Genomic DNA, 20,583 nt, shown 5'->3' with positions numbered 1-20,583 from the left:
ACACTCTTGTGTATTAAAAAAAATTAATTAACAAATGGTTGCATAATAACCTGCAGTCTGACAAATCATGTCCTGGTCCAGAGCAAACACATTATGGACCACATAAACACATTCAAAGGTATGTTTTCAGCTGTTGTAAATCCATATATTTCAAACAGATCTGATGACGCAAAAGCAATGGGTCTGCTGCCTACCTCTAAGAAGAGGGTTTGAAAGCTTTGTTGGATTGCAGACTACATTTATCCCTCTCTCCTCAACCACACTTGTTAATCCTTATGTCTTTCTAATAGCAGTACCTGCAAAATAAACATAAACACTAGGTTACATAACTGTTTAAAGCTGGGGTAGGCAGAAATCTAAAAAACAGAAGAAAACTACAGAAATTGAAAATACAGCCGGAGCAGTCTGTGATTGGCCAAAGTCTCCCATCACAGACTGGAAGTCGTAAAACAGAGAGAACAGGAGGTGCAGACAACTGGTTTTTGCTCAGACCACTTCAAATACAATTTGTTGAAAGGAATTTTTGCCTATTGACGCCAAAAGATTACTGCGTACCCCAGCTTTACCACTAACAGACTCAATTTACTGAGAAATAACATACATTATAAATGGCAAATTGTCAAAATGGTGATTATCTGTTTATTCATTTATAACCTTGGCTCAAAAAAGGTGGAGTCTATTGCTGTAATGAGTATCTACACTTTGCTGCTGTAATATATGTATTATACTGCTGCTATGACTCTGTGTTGTGTTGTTGGATATGACAATAAACCACTAAGCTTTATTTTGTTTAGTCATCAAATAAATTCAATCTATCTAGCAGTCATCCCGTGTGTATTGTAGATGATTGCCACTCTGACTGATGTGACAGACTGCAGCATAAATTTAAAGAAACTTCCTTCTTCTGACCTGACCCTCAGTGTGATTCAACAACTGGTAAGAATAACGCTATTCAGTATTTAGCTGGTAGCATTTAGCACCACTACCAGACCATCACTGCAGTGGGTCAGGAGTCTGTTTCAGTAAAGAGTGGCACAAAATATCAATCTGACTCAGAAATATCGACACCAATTTGTTAACACCCTTTAACAGTGGCTGATTAGTTACAGCACATGTAATGTGAATCCAGCTGACTTTAAGATGCAGGTTGGTCATTGGTGGAACAATGGCCAACATGCTTAACGTTTCTGGGTAATTCAAGTAATCAAATTCAATTCAAATCAAATGTTGAAACCACCCAGAGGAAGATTTTGACGTCTTTTCTTTGTCTCACAGAAATAAATAAGATCTTATTTGGAGATCACTGCATTCTGACATGTTTCTCCTAAACCCTCCTTAGGAGAAAAAAGGAGCAAAAGAAGAGATCAAGATCCGAGAAATCAATTCTTTTCAATTTGAGAATAACAGGAGAAACACAAGAAAAGCAGGAGATCTTATGCTGTGCTTACAGGCCTTCATTTGAGCACAACCACAATTCCAGGTGTTGTGTATACTCATTTATAAGCCAATCAAGTTTTCTTTAAGGTCTTGTCAAAATCTTATATTGAGCTTAGATTGAGCTCAATTGTCTCGGAGAAATAGACTAGACAAAGAAGAGATCTTATTTTTGGATTTTCCCTTCCTCTAGGATGGCCGACATGCTTAATGTTTCTGGGTAATTCAAGTAATTAAATTAAATTCAAGTCAAATGTTGAAACAATGTGCTTCATCAGCCTTAGTTCACACTGGCTTTGAGCCAATGAAAAACAATAATCAGGTGAAAGTGTACTAAGGTACACAGGAGAGTCACATGGTTCACCTGTGGCCTACTGCAGCACTCCTGCCAGCGCCCCGTCAAGTATAAAGGCAAACATTCAGGATCCAGGAGACAGTCACAGAGTGACAGGTGAAGAGACAAGAGTAGACCATAATGGACTTTACTTCAACAGTGATATTGGCAGGGCTAATCTTAGCTCTGCTGTGGGTTATTAGTGTAAAAAACAGTAGAAAGTATCGTTTGCCTCCAGGACCATTTGCACTTCCTCTCATAGGAAACCTGCCACAACTGGACAAAAATGCACCTTTTAAAAGCTTTCTCAAGGTGAGTTCAGGGACTTTTTTTTTACATTGTTCACATTGAAAAAAAAGGCAGATGCTGCATTGTTATTCACTTGTACTGATTCTGACTTTTGACTGCAGCTGACTTGTGGGAAAATAATTACAGTTGCATCAGAGTTTATTACCCTAACAAATCATGTTTTTTTGTAGTTCAGTGAAACCTATGGTCCTGTGATGACACTGTACCTGGGCTGGCAGAGGACGGTTGTACTGGTGGGGTATGATTCAGTGAAGGAGGCTCTGGTGGACCAGGCAGATGACTTCACAGGCAGAGGGCCACTGCCGTTCCTGCTCAAAGCTACCAAGGGCTACGGTAACACAAGACACCTCAAATCTGTCATCTCTGTCCAGGGATTTATCAGTGGTTTGTCTCTGTATCAACACAGTTTATCTTGCCTGGCTCCAGTTGGTCAACAACAAGCACACATTTCCTTTCGTCAGGTTTGGGGATTAGTAATGGGGAGCGTTGGCGCCAGCTGCGACGTTTCACGCTGACAACCCTAAGAGATTTTGGGATGGGACGCAAAGGCATGGAGGAGTGGATCCAGGAAGAGAGCAAGCACCTGACGGCTCGCATAGAAACATTCAAAGGTGTGTGTTGTGCTGTTGTTGTAAAACACGTGTTCGACACAGGGAAAGAGCATTACTGCATAACCTGTCAAGCACAGTTTACCTTGTTCAGCCCTAACTGTCATACCCGGTGACTAATTGACACAAAAGTTTCATCATAAACACTTTTAACAAAAGAAAAAAAAAATGTATGGCTGCACAATACATAGGTTTGAAAACCGACAGCAAAATTGAGCCTTAACAAAATAGTACACAAAATAGAGTAGAACAGACACAAAATAAGTAGATGATGCATGAAATGATTGGTCAACAACTGGAAGGAGAACCTGGAAGCTTTGTTGTGTTGCTCTGTGTATTATTCTCTCCACAGACTTTAATCCTTATCTCTGTCTGAAAGCGGTTTGTGCAAAGCAGGCACTGAATGTGTTACATAACCAGCTGAAACACTGAAGCTTCAGTCAAAGCCTTGATTTACAAAGACAACGACAACAACAGGGCATTTTAAACTGCATTTTACTGAAGAAATAACATGTGTGGTGAATTGTCTCACTGCAGGTGGATTGACACATTACTGTCACTGATGATTTTACATTGATCAATAAAGGTTAATTACTCATTGAAATGATTAAAAATTGAGAAGCTGCCACAGAGTTACCTATGTATCAGATGCTTGATGTCTCTAAATTTGCAGTACAAGGTTGTGCTTTCAAGTTAAATCCCTGCTAATTTCAGTGTTTCTGAAACTGTTATTTCAGAAACACTGACATGGCCGAACCCAAGTTGTAATAAACAAAAAATAATGGCTTTGGCATTTGAAAACTTATACATGGTAGGCAAAACCATGTTCTCAGTGAATTTTGTAAACTCTTCAATATCACTTTTTTGTTCTGATTAGTACCGTTAACAGACAGGGCCAACTTTGTTCTCCTCTTCCCCCTCCTCAGCCTCACCGTTTGACCCAACCTTCTTGTTGAGCCGCACTGTCTCCAATGTGATCTGCTGCCTGGTGTTTGGCCAACGCTTTAGTTATGAAGACAAGCAGTTTCTGCACCTCCTCAACATCATATCTGAGATTTTAAAGTTTGGCAGTAGCCCTCTGGGTCAGGTAAGTGGAGGTGGGATCGAGACAGTCAGAGGCTGATGGTCCTCCAAATACAATGTTTTTATTCTGTTCTCAAGCTATTAAGAGAGAGTACTCTGTGATACTTTCCTAAATATATTTACACAATTTCAACAAACAAAACTGCAGTGTGCTGTGGGCTTCCCTCCCACAGATGTACAATGTCTTTCCCTGGCTGATGGAGCGCCTGCCTGGCCAGCAGCACACTGTTTTTGCCCAGGTGGAGGAGGTGAGGGAGTTTATCAAGATGAAGATCCAAGAGCACAAAGAAACACTGGACCCCAGCTCCCCGCGAGACTTCATCGACTGCTTCCTCATCCGAATGAATCAGGTTGGAAAGAACGTCAGGGTCATTTGTTGTATTTAGGGAACATGAGACACCAGTGAGTAATATCCCTTTCTTCTTAAGGGTTTCACCACAAAACACTTCTGGATCCATTAAACCCATGCATTAAATAATCCCTTGATATTATCTTGGGTACTAAGAATTGTTTTCTTGGTGCAGTTGTGACAGATTTTACTGTTTAATTATTCAAACCATCCAATTTAAAGAAAACAAAAACCCAAGGCAACATTTGTCACCTGCTACCTAAACTGCATTATTACCACTTTGTCCTCTCAGGAGAAGCACATTCCCACAACCGAGTTCCACTACGAAAACTTGGTGTCTACAGTGATGAATCTGTTCCTGGCGGGAACGGAAACCACCAGCTCCACCATCAGATATGCTCTCAGCGTGCTGATCAAATACCCAAACATACAGGGTAGGTCCCTAACAGAGGACACATTGTCTTATTTCACCAGTTGTAAATACATTGTGGTCAAGATCTGGATAAGCCTGTCTAATAGCATTCAGAGTAAAATTATGCTTTGCCTTGTCCAGAGAAAATGCAGCAGGAGATTGACAATGTGATTGGAAAAGACCGTTGCCCCAACATGGAGAACAGGAAGTCCCTCCCCTTCACAGATGCTGTCATCCATGAGGTGCAGCGTTTTCTGGACATTGTCCCCTTCAGCCTCCCTCACTACACCCTCAACGACATCTCTTTCAGGGGTTACACCATTCCCAAGGTACGTTTGATTGTAAGATATATAGATTAGAGTCTATGCCCTGCAACATTGCATGGATTAACATGATGTTAAAAAATACGCTTTATCACACTGACATGATATCTTGTCTCTACAGGACACAGTGATCCTTCCCTTGTTGCACTCTGTGCTGAAAGAGGAGAAGCAATGGGCAACTCCCTGGTCCTTTAACCCCCAGCACTTCCTGGACCGGAATGGCAACTTCAAGAAAAATCCTGCATTTATGCCGTTTGCTGCAGGTAAATCACAGTCAACAGTTAGTTGATAATCACCAGTTAGGTTGCTGGTCAAGCATGTTCACAACCTCATGTGAATCTATGGTTTGTCCTTGATGGATGCCAGTTATCTTGTGCTATATACAGTATCCCACTCTCTGCCCCTTCACAGTCACAAGAAATCATTTTGCATCATACAGCACTTTGTTTGTGACTGTGTCTCTTCACAGGGAAGAGAGCCTGTGTCGGCGAGTCTCTGGCTCGTATGGAGCTTTTTATCTTCATAGTGTCACTGCTGCAGCATTTCACCATATCCTGCACTGGGGGCCCGGACAGTATGAACCTCATTCCAGAGTACAGCAGCTTTGCCAATGTGCCTCGCAGGTACCAGATCATCGCCACACCACGGTGAAAAGAGGAGCTCCACTCAGACAGTCTGTCATCGCTTAAAGCACTCTGAGTCACACACAGGAATCTCTGTACGACATACTTGGCTTTATTGTGATGCTGTAATGTTTGTTGTGCAGTTACTGTTTGCTGTTACTTCTGTGCTATAGCGGACAGCCCTTTGGACTTTGAATTTAAGAAACAGCTTCTCCCCAAGCCGAATTTTGAGTGTTTAAGATGAAGTCTTTTTATATGTATATGTATATATGTCGATCAGTTCTTGGTGTCTGTATTAATTGTTACATTAATTGTTTGTACATAACAAAAATAAACATATTACTTCTATACAAATGTATTGTTATCATTATGACTACTTGTGTTATTTTTATACAAATGTCAATATCACCATATACATCATTCGTCCAGCGGAGGAGGAATTGTGTATACATCCGTTTGTACTACATATTGTATAATTCAACATAAACTTTGCTTGGAAGAGGAGCAATTAAACAGTGAGGAGTACGCGCACTCCCACAGGCCCTCAAAATAAACATTTAGTGCCAAAACATTTGTGCAGTAGTGTGTGGATAAAAATAAATAAGAAGTGACTTGGCCTATAGCCATGTACCTAAATCTTGACATCGGTGTCAACCACTGGGAAAGTAAACATTGCAGCAAAGTTGGAGCAAAGTTCTCTGGAGGAGAGCGAACAGGAATAACAGACATACCTGCATGTTCCACTCCACTCCAGTGACAATGATATCAGTTCATTCATGTTCCAGGGCATTCGACCACCAGGCTGGTTAAATGCATTGATCTCTTACTAAAGCCTGGGAATAAATCTGCAGCAAAAACTGTTTGAAGGCTGTGCATGTACTCAGTACTCATAGAGCTAGAGTCACTCTGGGTAACGAGAAGGTTGAAGCCTTCTTACTCAAAGAAGCAGCATCTGCTGAACTGTATTAACACCACATAGCTCAGCTAAATGCAAATATGAGGGGCCCACCTGTTCCTCCTACAAAATTGCCTTTCTGAAAAAAAGGGAAAATGGGACAAGAAACGGCAGACGACATCGTAGCGCCACTCAAGCTAGCTATCAGGAGCAAGGCTCTTCGACTGGATAGTGTGTTGAGCTCAAATCTTCCATGAACTTTCTCTCTGCTGATATGCAAGACATAAAAGGTACAACACAACACATGGTAGATCGAGTCAGCAAAGACAAAGAAAAGATCAAGTCTTTGGAAAACAAAGTTTTGGAGTTGGAGTGCTACAAAAGAAGGTGGGATCTGTGCATGTATGTGGTCTGCGTGAAGAAGAGGAGGAGGTGAGAATAAAGGTGGCTGATGTATGTCCAAATGTAGCTCTGGGCTATAAAGAGAGGTTTCTGGAAGTGATTGATCCTGTTCACAGGTTTGGCAGAAAACACTCAGCCAAAGCACAAGTCCACGATTTCATCCTTCTCTGAGAGACATTTTTCTGGCATGGTCTGGAAGATGTCCAAACAACGAATACCTGAAACAAAGAAATCTCTGCTTCAAGGAGGGTAGTTTAGGAGATTGTGAAAAAAATGAACCTACTGTGGCCAGTATCCAGAAAGGCTGTCAGGAGAAGAAGATTACCTTGTCGTAGGGAGAGTCTTAGCAGCTAACAGGGAGATACGTTCATTGATTCAGCTATAGCAGGATAACCTGAAAGCACGACAGTCACTGTTGTCCTGTTTTATAATTTCTCTTATTAAGTTCTTTTCACTTAATGCTTGAGCTTTAGTGAAGTGCATTATTTTTTATGCAAAAATGAAACTCATTCTGTTGATGAAAACTATAACTCTTGGAAATCACAGTGTTGGAAGCGTTTGTGGATGATGTATGGAAATCAGCCCTAAGCAGGAACACTCACACAAGTGGGAAGATAATCCCATATGGCCACTGCGTTCTTATGAATTTTGTCTTACAATATCTAGATTTTTCTAATTGCCAGTGTTTATGTCTATAATAATGCGAAGGAAAACAAGGAGTTGTTTGAAACTTTAAACACTAATTAGATGCTATTTTAGAGACATTAAAAAACTCTTGTGACTGATTTTATGAATGGGAGAAGCTTAATGGATATATAAAGAGTTTACCTGAAAAAACATGCCTGGTTGTGGAGTAGATTTCTGGTTAATCTCTGACTCATACTTACAGTGTAAAGTTGAAATTACTCTGACACCTCTGACAGACCATAAAGCCATAAATTCTACTGAAATAAAGAATATGTAATCAAATTGGGTCAATAATTCACTCTTACTTGATGAACCTCTAAACATAATTATTAATGATAGGATAATGTTATGGTTTGTCCCTGGGCCCTCTTCCTCCCTCCTCTGGGCCTGCCATGTCCCCCTACCCTGTTTCCCTCCAGCACAGTCACCTGTCATACTGCACCCACCCACCAGATGTCTCCAGACTCTCTTCTTGTGTCCATATTCACTTGCTCACCTGTTTTCTGTTTTTTAATCTCCTGAACTTCCCTGCTCATGCACCTGTTCCCAGTTTCTCCCTATCCCAGCCAGTGCCTACGCCAGCACTGAGTGTGTCTCTGTGTCTCCCTCCCTGCTGACTGTAAGCCTGCTGGTCCTCATCATTCAGTCTGATCAAGTTCCTTCACTGAACCTGCCTGTGCTGCCACCACCAGAAACCTTAACAATAAATGAGTGTGCATCTTTTTTATATTCAGTCTATGGCGTATATAATGGCTGAAAGTGAAAGGGCCGATGGGAAATATTGGAAGCTTTTAAAATTTGAGTTGAGGAAACTTAATGAAAACGGGTGCAAATGTTAAAATCATGTTTGAACACACTTAAAATCCTGCACAAACTACCGCTGTAACGAATTTGATTTTTATTTTATCTTATTTAACTTTATTTATTTATTTTATTTCTATCTCTTGCTTTTAAAATATATTTCGTGTATTATGATCTGTGCATAACCCCGAGCACACAGTTACTACTGATGGGACGATAACGCTGTTGTAACTTCCATTGTGTTAATAAAATTATCTAAAAAAAAAAAAAAACAGCTCTAACCTTAAAGCAGCATGGGATCGAGGCTAAAGGTTTGACGGCAGACAGACGAACAGCAGTTACGCTGCCGGCGGAGCCGCACCTCCCCTCCCCGGTCCCCGCTGTGAGCAGACGCCCGGCGCTGCCGTCCCCTCCCCGGTCCCCGCTGTGAGCAGACGCCCGGCGCTGCCGTGGAGCACGATGGCGGCGTACAGCGCGCTGGCTGCGGCGGGGCTGATCGCTGTGTTGCTGTGGCTGTTGAGCCTGAAGAGCCGCGGACGGCTTCGTTTACCTCCAGGACCCTCAGGCCTGCCTGTCATAGGAAATCTGCCACAGCTGGACAAAAGAGCTCCGTTCAAATCTCTGCTGCAGGTGACAGAGATAGACTACTTTGTTTTGTAGTTTGTGATGAAAATCTATCATGTTCTTGCACCGACTTGCCTGCACTTTTCTTTAGCTCTACTGCCCTTGGTCTGACTTCAGTGTATTGTGTTTGTAACCTTTTGTGCGTTGGTTCTGGCCACTGTATGTAAACACACTCTGAGCCCTGTCCCTTGAATATCTGAATTACTTTGCTGTTCAGCAGTGAAATCTTGAAAAGTTTTGCCAACCTCAGAGAAATACAGATTTGCCATGCTTTAAGTGTACTTCCTGTATGTTTCAGTCTCAGTTGTAGCTTTATGTTTGTGAGCTGTGTGTCAGTGATTTTGTGTTTGCTGAGACTGTTTTGCTTGCTGCAGTGCTGCAGCAGTGGGTGTGTCTGCTCTGTGGTGTTCCTTGCACGCCAGGTCAAGAATCCAGTCCATGTTTGTGGCTGTGTTTAATCTCCAGCTCAGTGAAAGCTGTGGCCCTGTGATGACTGTGTACCTGGGCCGTCAGCGCACTGTGGTTCTGGTGGGGCACGATGCTGTGAAGGAGGCACTGGTGGACCAGGCAGATGACTTCTCTGGCAGAGTGCCTCTTCCTTTCGTGATCAGACTCACTAAGGGCTGTGGTAATATGGGATTTTTGTGATGCCATGTGCACCAGGTCAACATGTTTGAGACAGGCATTCTCTGTCCTTAACACCAGGCTGCAAATCTTTGATCTGATTTCTTATGGCCGATGTTATCACCTCTATATCACTGCAGACAGTGGCTTCAACTGTTGAAAATTTCCCAATTGCTTCTGTGAAATTATTTGAGGTTTTTCCTGCACTTGTCTATCACGCTGTTTTCTTGCACTTCAGAAGCTTTAATTGGTAGCAACAAGTTGCTTGTCTCTCTTGTAGGAGGAGGCCACATTTATCATTAGTTTCTTTTCGCTGCTGTTTCTACACTTTTCAAAGGTTTAGCGATCAGTAATGGAGAGCGCTGGAGGCAGTTGCGATGTTTCACCCTCACAACCCTAAGAGACTTTGGAATGGGACGCAAGGGGATGGAAAAGTGGATCCAGGAAGAGAGCAAGCATCTGGTGGCCCGCATAGACAGTACCAAAGGTGTGTGTGTGTGTGTGTGTGTGTGTGTGTGTGTGTGAGAGAGAGTGACTGTGCATGCCTGGTGTGTTTGCTCTGTTTTTGTATTTTTCTGATCTGATATACACCGATCAGCCATAACATCATGACCACTGAGAGGTGAAGTGAATAACATTGATTCTCTCGTTACAGTGGCACCTGGCAGCGGGTGGGATATATTAGGCAGCAAGTGAATATTTTGTCCTTAAAGCTGATGTGTTGAAAGCAGAAAAAATGGGCAAGCGTAAGGATTCGAGTGACTTTGACAAGGGCCACATTGTGATTTCTAGACCACTGGGTCAGAGCATCTCCAAAATGATATATTATTGATTTTAAGATTTATTCCCAAGCAGTAAAGTGATTGAGATTATGCTCTCTTTTCTAATTGTTTGGCAAAGCCTCAGGTCACACTGATAATTTAATGAGCACTTCTCCCCCCCAGCTACACCTTTTGACCCAACCTACTTCTTGAGCTGCAGTGTGTCCAATGTGATCTGCTGCTTGGTGTTCGGTCAGCGCTTCAGCTATGATGATGACCACTTCCTATACCTTCTGCAGACAATCTCAGAAGTCCTGAAATTTCTCAGCACTCCCTGGGCCAGGTGAGAGGAGGAGGTGGGCTGGTGTTTAGTGAGAGACATCGCTCAGCTTTAGGCTTTTGTGCTCTGTAAATTAATATATATAATAATAACTAATCTAGTTGATTAGAATGAGATGATCCATGACAAGATGTTATGATATGACTCCCAACACTACACTAAGGAACCATCTTTACCATAATGTTCTTCACAGTGTTTCCCCTCATTATTGTCTATATCAGGACTCAATGAGATCTATGTTTGTGCTTATGCGCTGGTCACTCCTCTATTGTTGTTGAGAAAGTTGCTGCAGTTGAAGAAAACATGCAAATGGATGAAGCTCAAAGAAATAAAAAACTGCTAATAAAAGTTGTAACTACACAATGCACAAGCAAACTGAGAAACACATTGACCAGTGATTCAGATGTTACACCTAGCACAACGTTTTTGCTAAATTCTTTCTTTAATTTTCTGAGTCTGACTCGCAGCAACTTTGTTTAATTTATTTATGTTCATTTACTTTCAGTCTTTTTTTTCTAAATGTGATGCCCAGTTAAGGCAGAGAAGACGTTTGCTTCATTTGTGTTTTCTTTAACCCATTGTTAAATTTGAAGTACAGTTGCCAGGGTTCAGAGACTATTCTGTCTTTATGGTGATGATGTATTCTCAGTTGGTCCCTTCGGGAATGATTTGAGGTTTGTATGCAGTGAGCGTCGGCGCATTTTTATCTATGTAACACCTCGAATGCCAAAGGTTGGCAGGTACTTTTTACTCAGCTAACATATTTTTCAATGAGTCCTTTCCGCCCCCCATCACAGATGTATAATATCTTCCCTCGGCTGATGGAATGGGTGCCAGGTCGACATCACAAAATTTTTGCCAGGACTGAAGAGTTGAGAGAGTTTACCATGAAAAAAATCCGGGAACATGAGGACACACTGGACCCCAGCTCACCCAGAGATTACATCGACTGCTTCCTCATGAGACTCAGTCAGGTATGGGATCATTGACTGAAAGTGAACTACAAGTCATCTTTGTTTCCTTTACTCTACTCTTACTCATATAAAGTATAATATAATGGAGTTCTGCAAATACCACCATCTGCACACCTGTTGATAGGTGCACAGGTGAACTCACTGAAGTGTGTTTTAACATCTTGAATTTTGATCCTGCAGGTTGTATTGTCCTAACCGTAAAATGGTTCTCATCTTGTTCTTTAAGGAAAAGCACACCCCCACAACTGAGTTCCACCTCGACAACTTGGTGTCAACAGTGTTAAATCTGTTCCTGGCAGGAACAGAAACCACCAGCTCCACCATTAGATTTGCACTAAATGTACTGATCAAACACCCTAAAATACAGGGTAGGTAACAACCAGTGGCACCAGGTTAAAAGAGAAGCTAATCTTGAATTGATTTTTTTTAACCTTCTTTCTTTTAAACACATCTCGATTATACATTGTAGGTTCAAACGTGTTTAATAGACTCAGGACTATAGCTCTTGGCCTGGCACCTTGTCATTGGTTGCGTATAATGTTGATGAATGCCGATTAGCATTTTGAGATTTACAACTCTAACATTGTGCTGAACATTCATTGTACTTCACTCTAGCGTTGAATATCAAGCATGTGTAAAATGTAAAAGCAGCACACCCTCAGAACTGACAAGCTGGAACCAGCAAATGTTTTTTTGTTATATGAATCCCTTAAATGATTAACCAGAACTGATTTACTAATTGATGAATTGGGTAAGTGTTTCTGCACCAGTTACATGTCTGTATTTTCCTCATTCTGAAGAGAACATGCAACAGGAGATTGACGCTGTGATTGGACAGGAGCGTTGTCCTTTTATGGAGGACAGGAAGTCCCTCCCCTTTACAGATGCAGTTCTCCATGAAGTTCAGCGTGTCATGGATGTTACTCCCTTGAGCGTCCCTCACTACTCCCTCGAGGACATCTCTTTCAGGAGTTACACAATTCCCAAGGTATTCTGTTTTCATTACATGAAGTGTTATTGATACAGAAAGCACAAAATGTTCCATATTATATAATGTCTTGTCTCAACAGGATACTGTGATTATTCCCTTGTTGCACTCTGTGCTGAAAGAGGAAAAACAGTGGGAAACCCCTTTTTCCTTCAACCCCCAGCACTTCCTGGACCAAAATGGCAATTTTAAGAGAAATCCTGCATTCCTGCCGTTTTCTGCAGGTAAATGATCAAGTTAATTTCCTTTGATTTCGCTCAGAAAATGTGGCTGAATATTCAACCTGCTTGCTAAACAAATTTTAGTGTTGTCATGCTCCTTTCTGACCTGCGATATGTTTAAGAGGCCAATTATAAACCCAGTCCCTGCAATAAATAGTAATTTATCTCAGGTACATCTTTCATTCTTTGTGGTTTTCTCAGGAAAGAGATCTTGCGTCGGAGAGTCCCTCGCTCGCATGGAGATTTTCCTCTTCATGGTGTCACTTCTGCAGCGTTTCACCTTCTCCTGCCCTGGAGGACCTGACAGCGTAGACCTCAGCCCTGAGTGCAGCAGCTTTGCCAATCTGCCTCGCAGGTACGAGATCATTGCTACGCCTCGGTGACAGAACAGTCCTGTGTTTTCAACCTTTCATCTGGCCTTCAACCTCTGAAGAGGGGATCATTTGATATCAAAGGACTTAATTTCATCCCAGCGGAGATCAAGCACAAACTTCTTTCTCCTGTGCCTGTAACTTTGACGTTTGCCTCAACTTCACCAAAATGGTCTTTGACCACATTCTTCATGTGTCAGCGCCTTATTTTAACTACAGTATATTACACACTATTCACTTTTGCCGAATGTTAAAAAGCTTTACCAAAGATTTTAAAAAGTTCTCTTAATTAATACCTCCCTTAATCCTGTATGTCGTAATGGCATTTCTCTTTTTTCTCACCTGTTGTGTGTAATTTAAATTATGCACCCAGTGTAATTTACAGTGTTTTTACACTTGCCTGTACATAAATGTACTTTTTCTGGGGTAGTTTGCTTTTGAAGAAAACTGGATGAATCAAACTGTATACTGTTTTAATTTATTGATAAACAAGAAATACTTAATGTTTTACTCAAATTCCATCAGTTATCTTGTGACCAGCTGTAGGGCCCCTTATCTGCTTGTCTACAGGCCTCAGCACAGTAAGGAGTAACAAGGAGTTGCGTGAGTAATTTGATAAGTTCAAGGTCAGGCAATCTGTCAAGCAGTGTGTCAGGCTGTCAGTGTGTTGATGGATGTTCCAGTGTACCACGGTCTTGTGTCTGAGCAACAGAGGGAATGTCCATGTCAGACGTTGTCAAAGACTAAAGCTGCAATATGTTAAGAACCCATCAAATGACTGTCATGGCAACTTTTATTAAACCTTATTAAACCTTATAATAAAATATATCAGAACATAAATACAGTTTAATTGACTCACTTGTTAAATAGATGAATCCTATATGTGGAACACAGTTGATAGCCAGTATGAACCTGCATTGGGATCAGTTGCTGCCACTGACTGTGCCAGAAAACAAGAAAACTCTGGTGCTTATGTCCAAGTGATGATGGCACACTGGTGATTCTAAGAAGATATTTTATAGAGGTGTTAAAATGCAGTGGCCATTGTGTCTTCAGCGATGACCACATGAGTGTGCAGTCTTTGGTAATATTACTGTAAGTGTGTTGCCTAACCTGCAACTGCAAATGCCCTAACTATTGTATAAGAATATTAAGTGATAATGTCTGTGGACAAGTGAACATGATCATAAAATTAAAAATACTCCTCACTCACACCAAGAATATAAGTGTATTCAAATTTAACTGTATTCAGATGATTGCACAAGTCCATGTTTTTGAGTTCAGCCACAAACTTGTAGTCCAGCCTGTTCCTCTGTTAGATGTTGGGCAGGTGATATTTATGCTTCACCTGTTTCTTGACATCAGGTGCTGGTGAGATGTTGCTGTTTGGTAACTGAGGCAAGTACTGTGCCTAGAGAGAGAGAGAGAGAGAGAGAGAGAGAGAGAGAGAGAGAGATCCTGTGAGTAAACCACTTGAACTATCTGCTGTGCAAATCGTGAACATTTTTTAATATTAAGATAACGCTTTGACAGGCTGACTAGTGGTGAAAATACCACTTAGAGGGAATGTCCTTGTCCTTGTGGCTGCTTAAAGCTGCTAGTTTTTTCTCTGGGATCAGCAACTGTGGTCAGTTTGAACTTATAAAAGTTACAATCTATGGCAATAGTAAAGAAGCAGCTTGTTGGAGGCAGCTGAAGTGACTGACAAATGTAACCTGTGTATCACATTTTAACTGTATGGACCATAATAAGCATAGTGGTGCAGACACCAACTGCTTGCTTGCTCTTGGTGGGAATTGTTGGGTCTATAAATAATACTGTAAAGAGAGGGGCTAGACCTCCTCTATTTGAAAAGTGCCTTGAGATAACTTCTGTTGTGATGGCGCTATATAAATAAAATTGACTTAACTTTACTTGACCAACTCTTTGCAGCATTTTTTGAGACTAACAGAGGTGAATCTTTTATAATCAGTAAAAGTTTTGGGGTGGAGTGTAGCTGGATAACCCATGTTTAAAGCAGGACAGCACAGTCTGAAAGTTTGGGGTCATGGGAATGATTTCTTCCAGGGTTAAACCTAAGCCACTGTGTTTGACTCTTACCCCTGCCTGTCTGCGTCGGGTGCCTTTGTCATGTCGTCTTCCTGGGCGCTCACACTCGCGGCCCCAGTTGGTTCCTCCTTCTTCCTGGAAATAGGGCAGCTCCAGCAGCTCTTCACAGGACAGCCGGAGAGAGGGGTCCATCACCAGGCATGACTGCTCACACAAAGTGGTACAGAGTTAGCATGAAGCATTGGCAGATACAATATCCAGATTCTGATTTATTGACCTAAGAATATGACTTAAATATTGTTCAAAAAAGAATTGTGGCTGACAGTATGTAATGGCAACACAGCTTATAAACTACCTCAAAAATGTAGTAGTTTAGCTTTTCTAAACTTCTTGTTATTCATGTGCTAAAATACACAGCATGCTAATATGTATTGGTATATCAGTCGTTCCCAGTGGTGACAGTGGGTTCATATTTGTTAAACATAAACATAAGATACCTTCATAACCTGGAGGGCATGAGGGGATACTCCATGGAAGCGCTTTTCCAAGGGTTCCTAAGAGCACAAATAAATGGGGAATAACTACACCTTCACCACACTTCATCACCTCCCCATTGACAACATATATATGTATATATATATAGAACATATATATTCCCAGTGGTATCGGTGGGTTCGTACCGTTGTGTCTGGCTCAGGAATACTGACTCCACTGAAGAAAACGTTAGAGCGGAAGACCTGCTGGTGACGAGGGATCAGGTCACCTGAGGTCAGAAACAAGATAATCAAAATCTTCATCCAGTGCAAAAGTAAATGTTGAGCTAAGGTCTAAAACATTCCTAGTATGTGTCAGGTTTTTGTTTTTTAAAGGTGCCTTCACACCTAACCTAACTCTCCTTACCTAACTTCGCCAGTTCAAACAAACTCTGCTGCATTTTCACATTTAGTTTAGTTATAAAATGAAAGCTGTTAGGCGACTAAACAACGGCACCAAGACTGCTTGAAAAGGCAGATCTGCTTTCAAGCTAACTGCTGTTGTCTGGAAACAGAAGTTATGTGATTTTATCATGATTTTACAATCTGTGTAAATCCATCTGCTGATCTTGGGATCTGTGAAGAAAGTAATGTCATATATAATCTGTGTAATGATCTTCATAGTTACGCAAGTAAGTTTGTCCAAGTGCATCCATAGGTAGATTATTTCCTTTAAGCACCCATTACCATGGCCCCTTATCAGTGTACCTAGAGTTTTTCGGATGAGGTACAGCTGGTCAACGTCAGACTTCCCAGGCCAGAGGGGATTCCCATGGAGCAGCTCAGCAAAGACACAGCCCAGAGCCCACACGTCCACAGGAGGCCCATACTGAGTATCCCCAACCAGCAGCTCAGGGGCCCGGTACCAGCGGGTTGCTACATAGTCTGTGTAGTCATCCTCTGGTCCTGCTGAGTATAGCAACACACACACAGATGTAGATTACTTGTATGGACAGACACACACTTAAGATACTGAATAATGAACACTAAATAACACGTACATTGTAGAGGAAGGGATTACAAGGCATACTGATTGACTGCATGTTAATGTATGGTAACATAACACTGAAACCTAAGGCAGGAAGGGTAAACAGAGACACACTACACAGAGACACACTAACTGGCAGGATGGTCCTCCTTTGCAACGCATTTATTGAAACACTGAAAGTGAGGAGCACATCAGCCGGAAATGATAAAGCTTCCGTGCTGAATAAGTCATTAGAGGTACGTTAACACTAAATGCACATAAAAGCACTGGCTCTCTGGATGACCTACTCAGAATGCGGGCGAAGCCAAAGTCGCAGAGCTTGATGACTCCAGTTTTGGTCAGGAGGATGTTCTCTGGCTTTACATCACGGTGGATGCACTGCAACATAAACGCTCAGGGATCAGGGATTTAGGCAACATGATACACAGACTCTTTATGGCACAGAGGCTTATATTAAGACTAGAATAGGAATAAATGTGGAGGAACAATAACAAGAGATCAGGAACCTATACACATTTTAATATTGAACCCTATGGGCTCCTGATGGACAGCTTCAGTCAAGTTTTCCAATGCTAATATGTTGTATTTAAAACTGAACCTGTCAGATATGATGAGCATTGGCCTGGAATTTGGTAAAATATTATCACAGGAAAAAAAATTGTAAAGCAATGCTGTGAGCAACCACATTAAACAAGTTAACAACACTAAAATAAGATTGTTCTTGCAAACACAAGTATTTATATTATATAATAAATATTGATTGATTCTGCTAAAAAGTGCTAATGTGGTTAGATTGTATCATAAAATAATTATCAGATGCCAGAGGTAGAGATGTATTTGTTGCTGTGACCATTTGTCTTTTTCAACTACTCTGTAAAATATGTTGGACAAAATGCACAGTCCTTGTTCTGTACAAAAATTCATTTTAACATATACTTAAGATAATATGAAGCTGTGGACAGTCCCATATCTTTTACAGTGTAGTCACAACCTCATGGTCAGTATGGAGAGGAGGAAATGATTACAGAGACCAGTAACTTCAATGTACTGTATTTATGGGATGAAAGTATTATTCCAGTCTAGTCCTGAAAACCCTCAACCTAATCCACTGTGGGAGAAACTCAAATGATTAATACATGACAATCCCAGAGAATATTAAATTAAATACCAGATTAAAAATATACTGACATTGTGCTTGTGGCAGAAGTTAACAGCCTGCAGGGTCTGCCACACTATACTCTTCAGCTGAGCCTCAGGTACCCTGCAGAGAACAACAGACAAAGGAATACTGATTGTTGTAAGAGAAACAAAACACAAGTTTTCCTCATCTATTATCCCGCAATTTTAAAAAAAGAAGTGGTGCTTTACACAGCCCTCCTGTCACCGGGGTAACCTTAGGCCTGTCTCTAACGGCAACAGCGCCTTTGTTTTCAGGAGCAGCTAGAGTTTCTGCTGCACAGCCTTGCGGGAAAAGGAAAAATGGTCAGACTTAGGCTTGTGACTTCACATGGTAAAAAAAAAAAAAATCTTATCTTGTGACCATAGATTGCAGGAGGAGAGCATGGAGCAAAGAGAAGACAAGACCCATTTCCCCTAAATACTTTAATCTTTTGCTTTAGACTCAGCTACTCCTCCCTAACTCTGCTGCTGGCATTTCCACATCTTTGAGATCTCTTGGCAACAGTCTTCAATTGCTCTTTGTAATTGAGCCCTCTCCTTACTGCTGCCGCTTTCATAAGCAGCGCTCTAAGTAAATAAATGTACACACAGTGAGTTATATGCTAAACTGCAAGATAAACAGATGACGCCTTAAAAGAGAGCTGCTCTTGTGCAGGAGTGGAAGTATGTAGATCTTTGAGTTTGTAAGCAAAAGTAACAATACAACTATGTAAAAATACTCCATTACAGCTAAAGGTCCTGAATTAAAACTGTACTTCCGTAAAGATGCGGAAGGATTATCAGCAAAATATAAATTAAGTATCAAAAGTAAAAATACTATCTATGCAGCAGAAAGGCTGCAGACAGGCAGCGTTATGACAGTGTTCTGTTTTAACATATAAGCAGCATTTTAACACTGTAGAGGGAGCAAATATATACATTTGAGCTAGTTTAATCTTATGTAATCATCATATTTTATAGGTTTTTACATGAAAAAATCTTATCTGCAAAGTAACTAATACCTGTAACTGTTACTAAAAAACTGAGATGTAGCAAAATAGAAGTATAAAGTAGCATAAAATTATAGTACTCAACTAAAGTATAAGTACCTCAAAATTATACTGAAGTACAGAACTTGAGGAAATGTGCTTAGTAACCTTTGACCTCTGCAATTTGGTCATGGATTCTAAGAGAAGTTACATGAAAGACCTCTGAGCATGAAAAGTGAATGAATTTATTCAATTTATGTTGCATGTGGCCGTTCAGTATCAACTAACTCTAATTCAGTTCAGGTCTTACTCAACGACGCTTCAACAGACCACATGTCAGCGGATGTTGCACGTCTAGTCCACAGTGTTGCCCCCTGACCTACCCTCGAGGGTGTCTGTCTAGCTCATTGAGGACGGTCTGTTCACAGAACTCAAACACCAAGTGGAGCCGTCTTTTCCTCCTGAAGACCTCCAGCAGGTTGACCAGATTCACGTGTTTCAGCTGCTGCAGGGCCAACAGAGAATATGGACACTGTGTCAGCACTTTACAGTTCATGTTGTGTTTAGGGCTTTTATTTTGATTGTATGCATTTATTTTCATTTTTATATCAGAATTGCCTCAGATAATAATAGTTATAATAGTAAAAGTCATATAATATAATGAGTGTATGTGTGCCTGTGTGCCTGCACATATCCACCTGCAGTGTTAGGTGTGAACAAACTTGATACTAGTGGGTGATACTAATCTCTTCTCACCTTCAGCATGCGTATTTCTCTCAATGCTATCTTCTTGATGACCGGGTCATCTTCCGATTCCACAAACTTCTTGATGGCTACTATCTGGCCAGTATCTCTGTGTCTGCACTTGAACACCACACCATAGGAACCCTCACCAATTTTGGCCAGCTTTTCATATTTCTCCATTGGGCAGTCAGCAGTTGTCACCTGTCAAAAGGTCAAGGTTTTCTCAAACTCACCACTCCATTCAAAAGCAATAACGTTGCATTTCATCGTTACTTAAGTAGAATAACATCAATATATGCGTGTCTATGGTATTTCCACTGGGACACAGTCGCCTTACAAAACTGACAAAAGCATTATTGTTATTTTTCGAAACCAGAGATTCCACAGTGAAGAAGATGTGCGTTGTTTCTACACAAAACCTACTCGTGTAGTTTAAGTTAGTCTCACCACCGGCATGAACACAACCTAGAGGCTGAGAGGCTCACTCACCTGTCCACAGTCTGACAGGGTCAGACGGGGGGGGGGGGGGGGGGGGGGGCAAAAGTCCGCAAAGCTACATATGTGTGCGCAGCCTTCAGTAACTTCAGTAGGGCTTATTTTTACAGAGGTCTCTCACCCTCTCTCTCTGATACTGTTATTACTCACTCTCTCCGCTGTCTCCTCGTCCTGCGCGTCGTCACTCCCTCGGTGGCCCCGTCTGCTCACTGTTTCCCTTCAGCTCAGTGCACTAACTCAGACTAAGTCTTCATGTCTGTTCCATTTTCGTGCTGAAACTCTGTCTCCTACATTGACAAACACAGAGATAATGTGCCGCTCATTTCGGTGTTTAACTTACCCCTTAGAAACTGCGCAGGAAAGAGCAACAATGACCCGACGCAGCACAGGATACCAATTCACAGAGCTGGCTACGTAAGTTAAAACACGCATGTGAATACAGGTGCGTTGTATCCATGGAGACA

General features: G+C 41.4%; 3 protein-coding genes across 4 annotated transcripts; 2 read left to right on the top strand and 1 right to left on the bottom strand.

The window, feature by feature from the left end:
* Nucleotides 1–1,857: 1,857 nt before the first annotated feature.
* LOC139631850 (cytochrome P450 2G1-like) lies at nucleotides 1,858–5,829 on the top strand. Its single transcript, XM_071496465.1, has 9 exons — nucleotides 1,858–2,080; nucleotides 2,248–2,410; nucleotides 2,539–2,688; nucleotides 3,612–3,772; nucleotides 3,942–4,118; nucleotides 4,410–4,551; nucleotides 4,671–4,858; nucleotides 4,974–5,115; nucleotides 5,322–5,829. The coding sequence occupies exons 1-9, from the start codon at nucleotides 1,910–1,912 to the stop codon at nucleotides 5,501–5,503; spliced, it is 1,476 nt and encodes a 491-aa protein (XP_071352566.1). The 5' UTR covers nucleotides 1,858–1,909; the 3' UTR covers nucleotides 5,504–5,829.
* Nucleotides 5,830–8,576: 2,747 nt separating this feature from the next.
* Nucleotides 8,577–13,626, top strand: LOC139631852 (cytochrome P450 2F3-like). Its single transcript, XM_071496467.1, is given in 10 exon segments — nucleotides 8,577–8,890; nucleotides 9,350–9,512; nucleotides 9,846–9,995; nucleotides 10,453–10,596; nucleotides 10,599–10,612; nucleotides 11,407–11,583; nucleotides 11,810–11,951; nucleotides 12,384–12,571; nucleotides 12,654–12,795; nucleotides 12,994–13,626. Coding segments are annotated over 10 exon segments (1,473 nt in total). The 5' UTR covers nucleotides 8,577–8,719; the 3' UTR covers nucleotides 13,176–13,626.
* Nucleotides 13,627–13,938: 312 nt separating this feature from the next.
* On the bottom strand, nucleotides 13,939–20,578 carry LOC139631855 (cyclin-dependent kinase-like 1). 2 transcript variants are annotated; one of them, XM_071496471.1, is made up of 10 exons: nucleotides 20,270–20,578; nucleotides 19,637–19,825; nucleotides 19,264–19,385; nucleotides 17,922–17,994; nucleotides 17,021–17,111; nucleotides 16,454–16,651; nucleotides 15,893–15,975; nucleotides 15,710–15,766; nucleotides 15,264–15,416; nucleotides 13,939–14,574 (listed from the first exon to the last, which is right to left on the bottom strand). In XM_071496471.1, the coding sequence occupies exons 2-10, from the start codon at nucleotides 19,802–19,804 to the stop codon at nucleotides 14,479–14,481; spliced, it is 1,041 nt and encodes a 346-aa protein (XP_071352572.1). In that variant the 5' UTR covers nucleotides 19,805–19,825; nucleotides 20,270–20,578; the 3' UTR covers nucleotides 13,939–14,478. The 2 variants fall into 2 exon arrangements, with proteins under 2 accessions (XP_071352572.1, XP_071352571.1); XM_071496470.1 differs by having other exon boundaries at nucleotides 16,454–16,654; nucleotides 20,270–20,576.
* Nucleotides 20,579–20,583: the final 5 nt, after the last annotated feature.

This window comes from Trachinotus anak, unplaced genomic scaffold (assembly GCF_046630095.1).
Source record: "Trachinotus anak isolate AG129_WGS33_773 ecotype Australia unplaced genomic scaffold, CSIRO_AGI_Tana_v1 ptg000014l, whole genome shotgun sequence".
Classification (NCBI taxonomy): Eukaryota; Metazoa; Chordata; class Actinopteri; order Carangiformes; family Carangidae; genus Trachinotus; species Trachinotus anak.
Note: the sequence above shows the minus strand (reverse complement) of the source record. Positions and strands in the feature narration are given on the sequence as shown.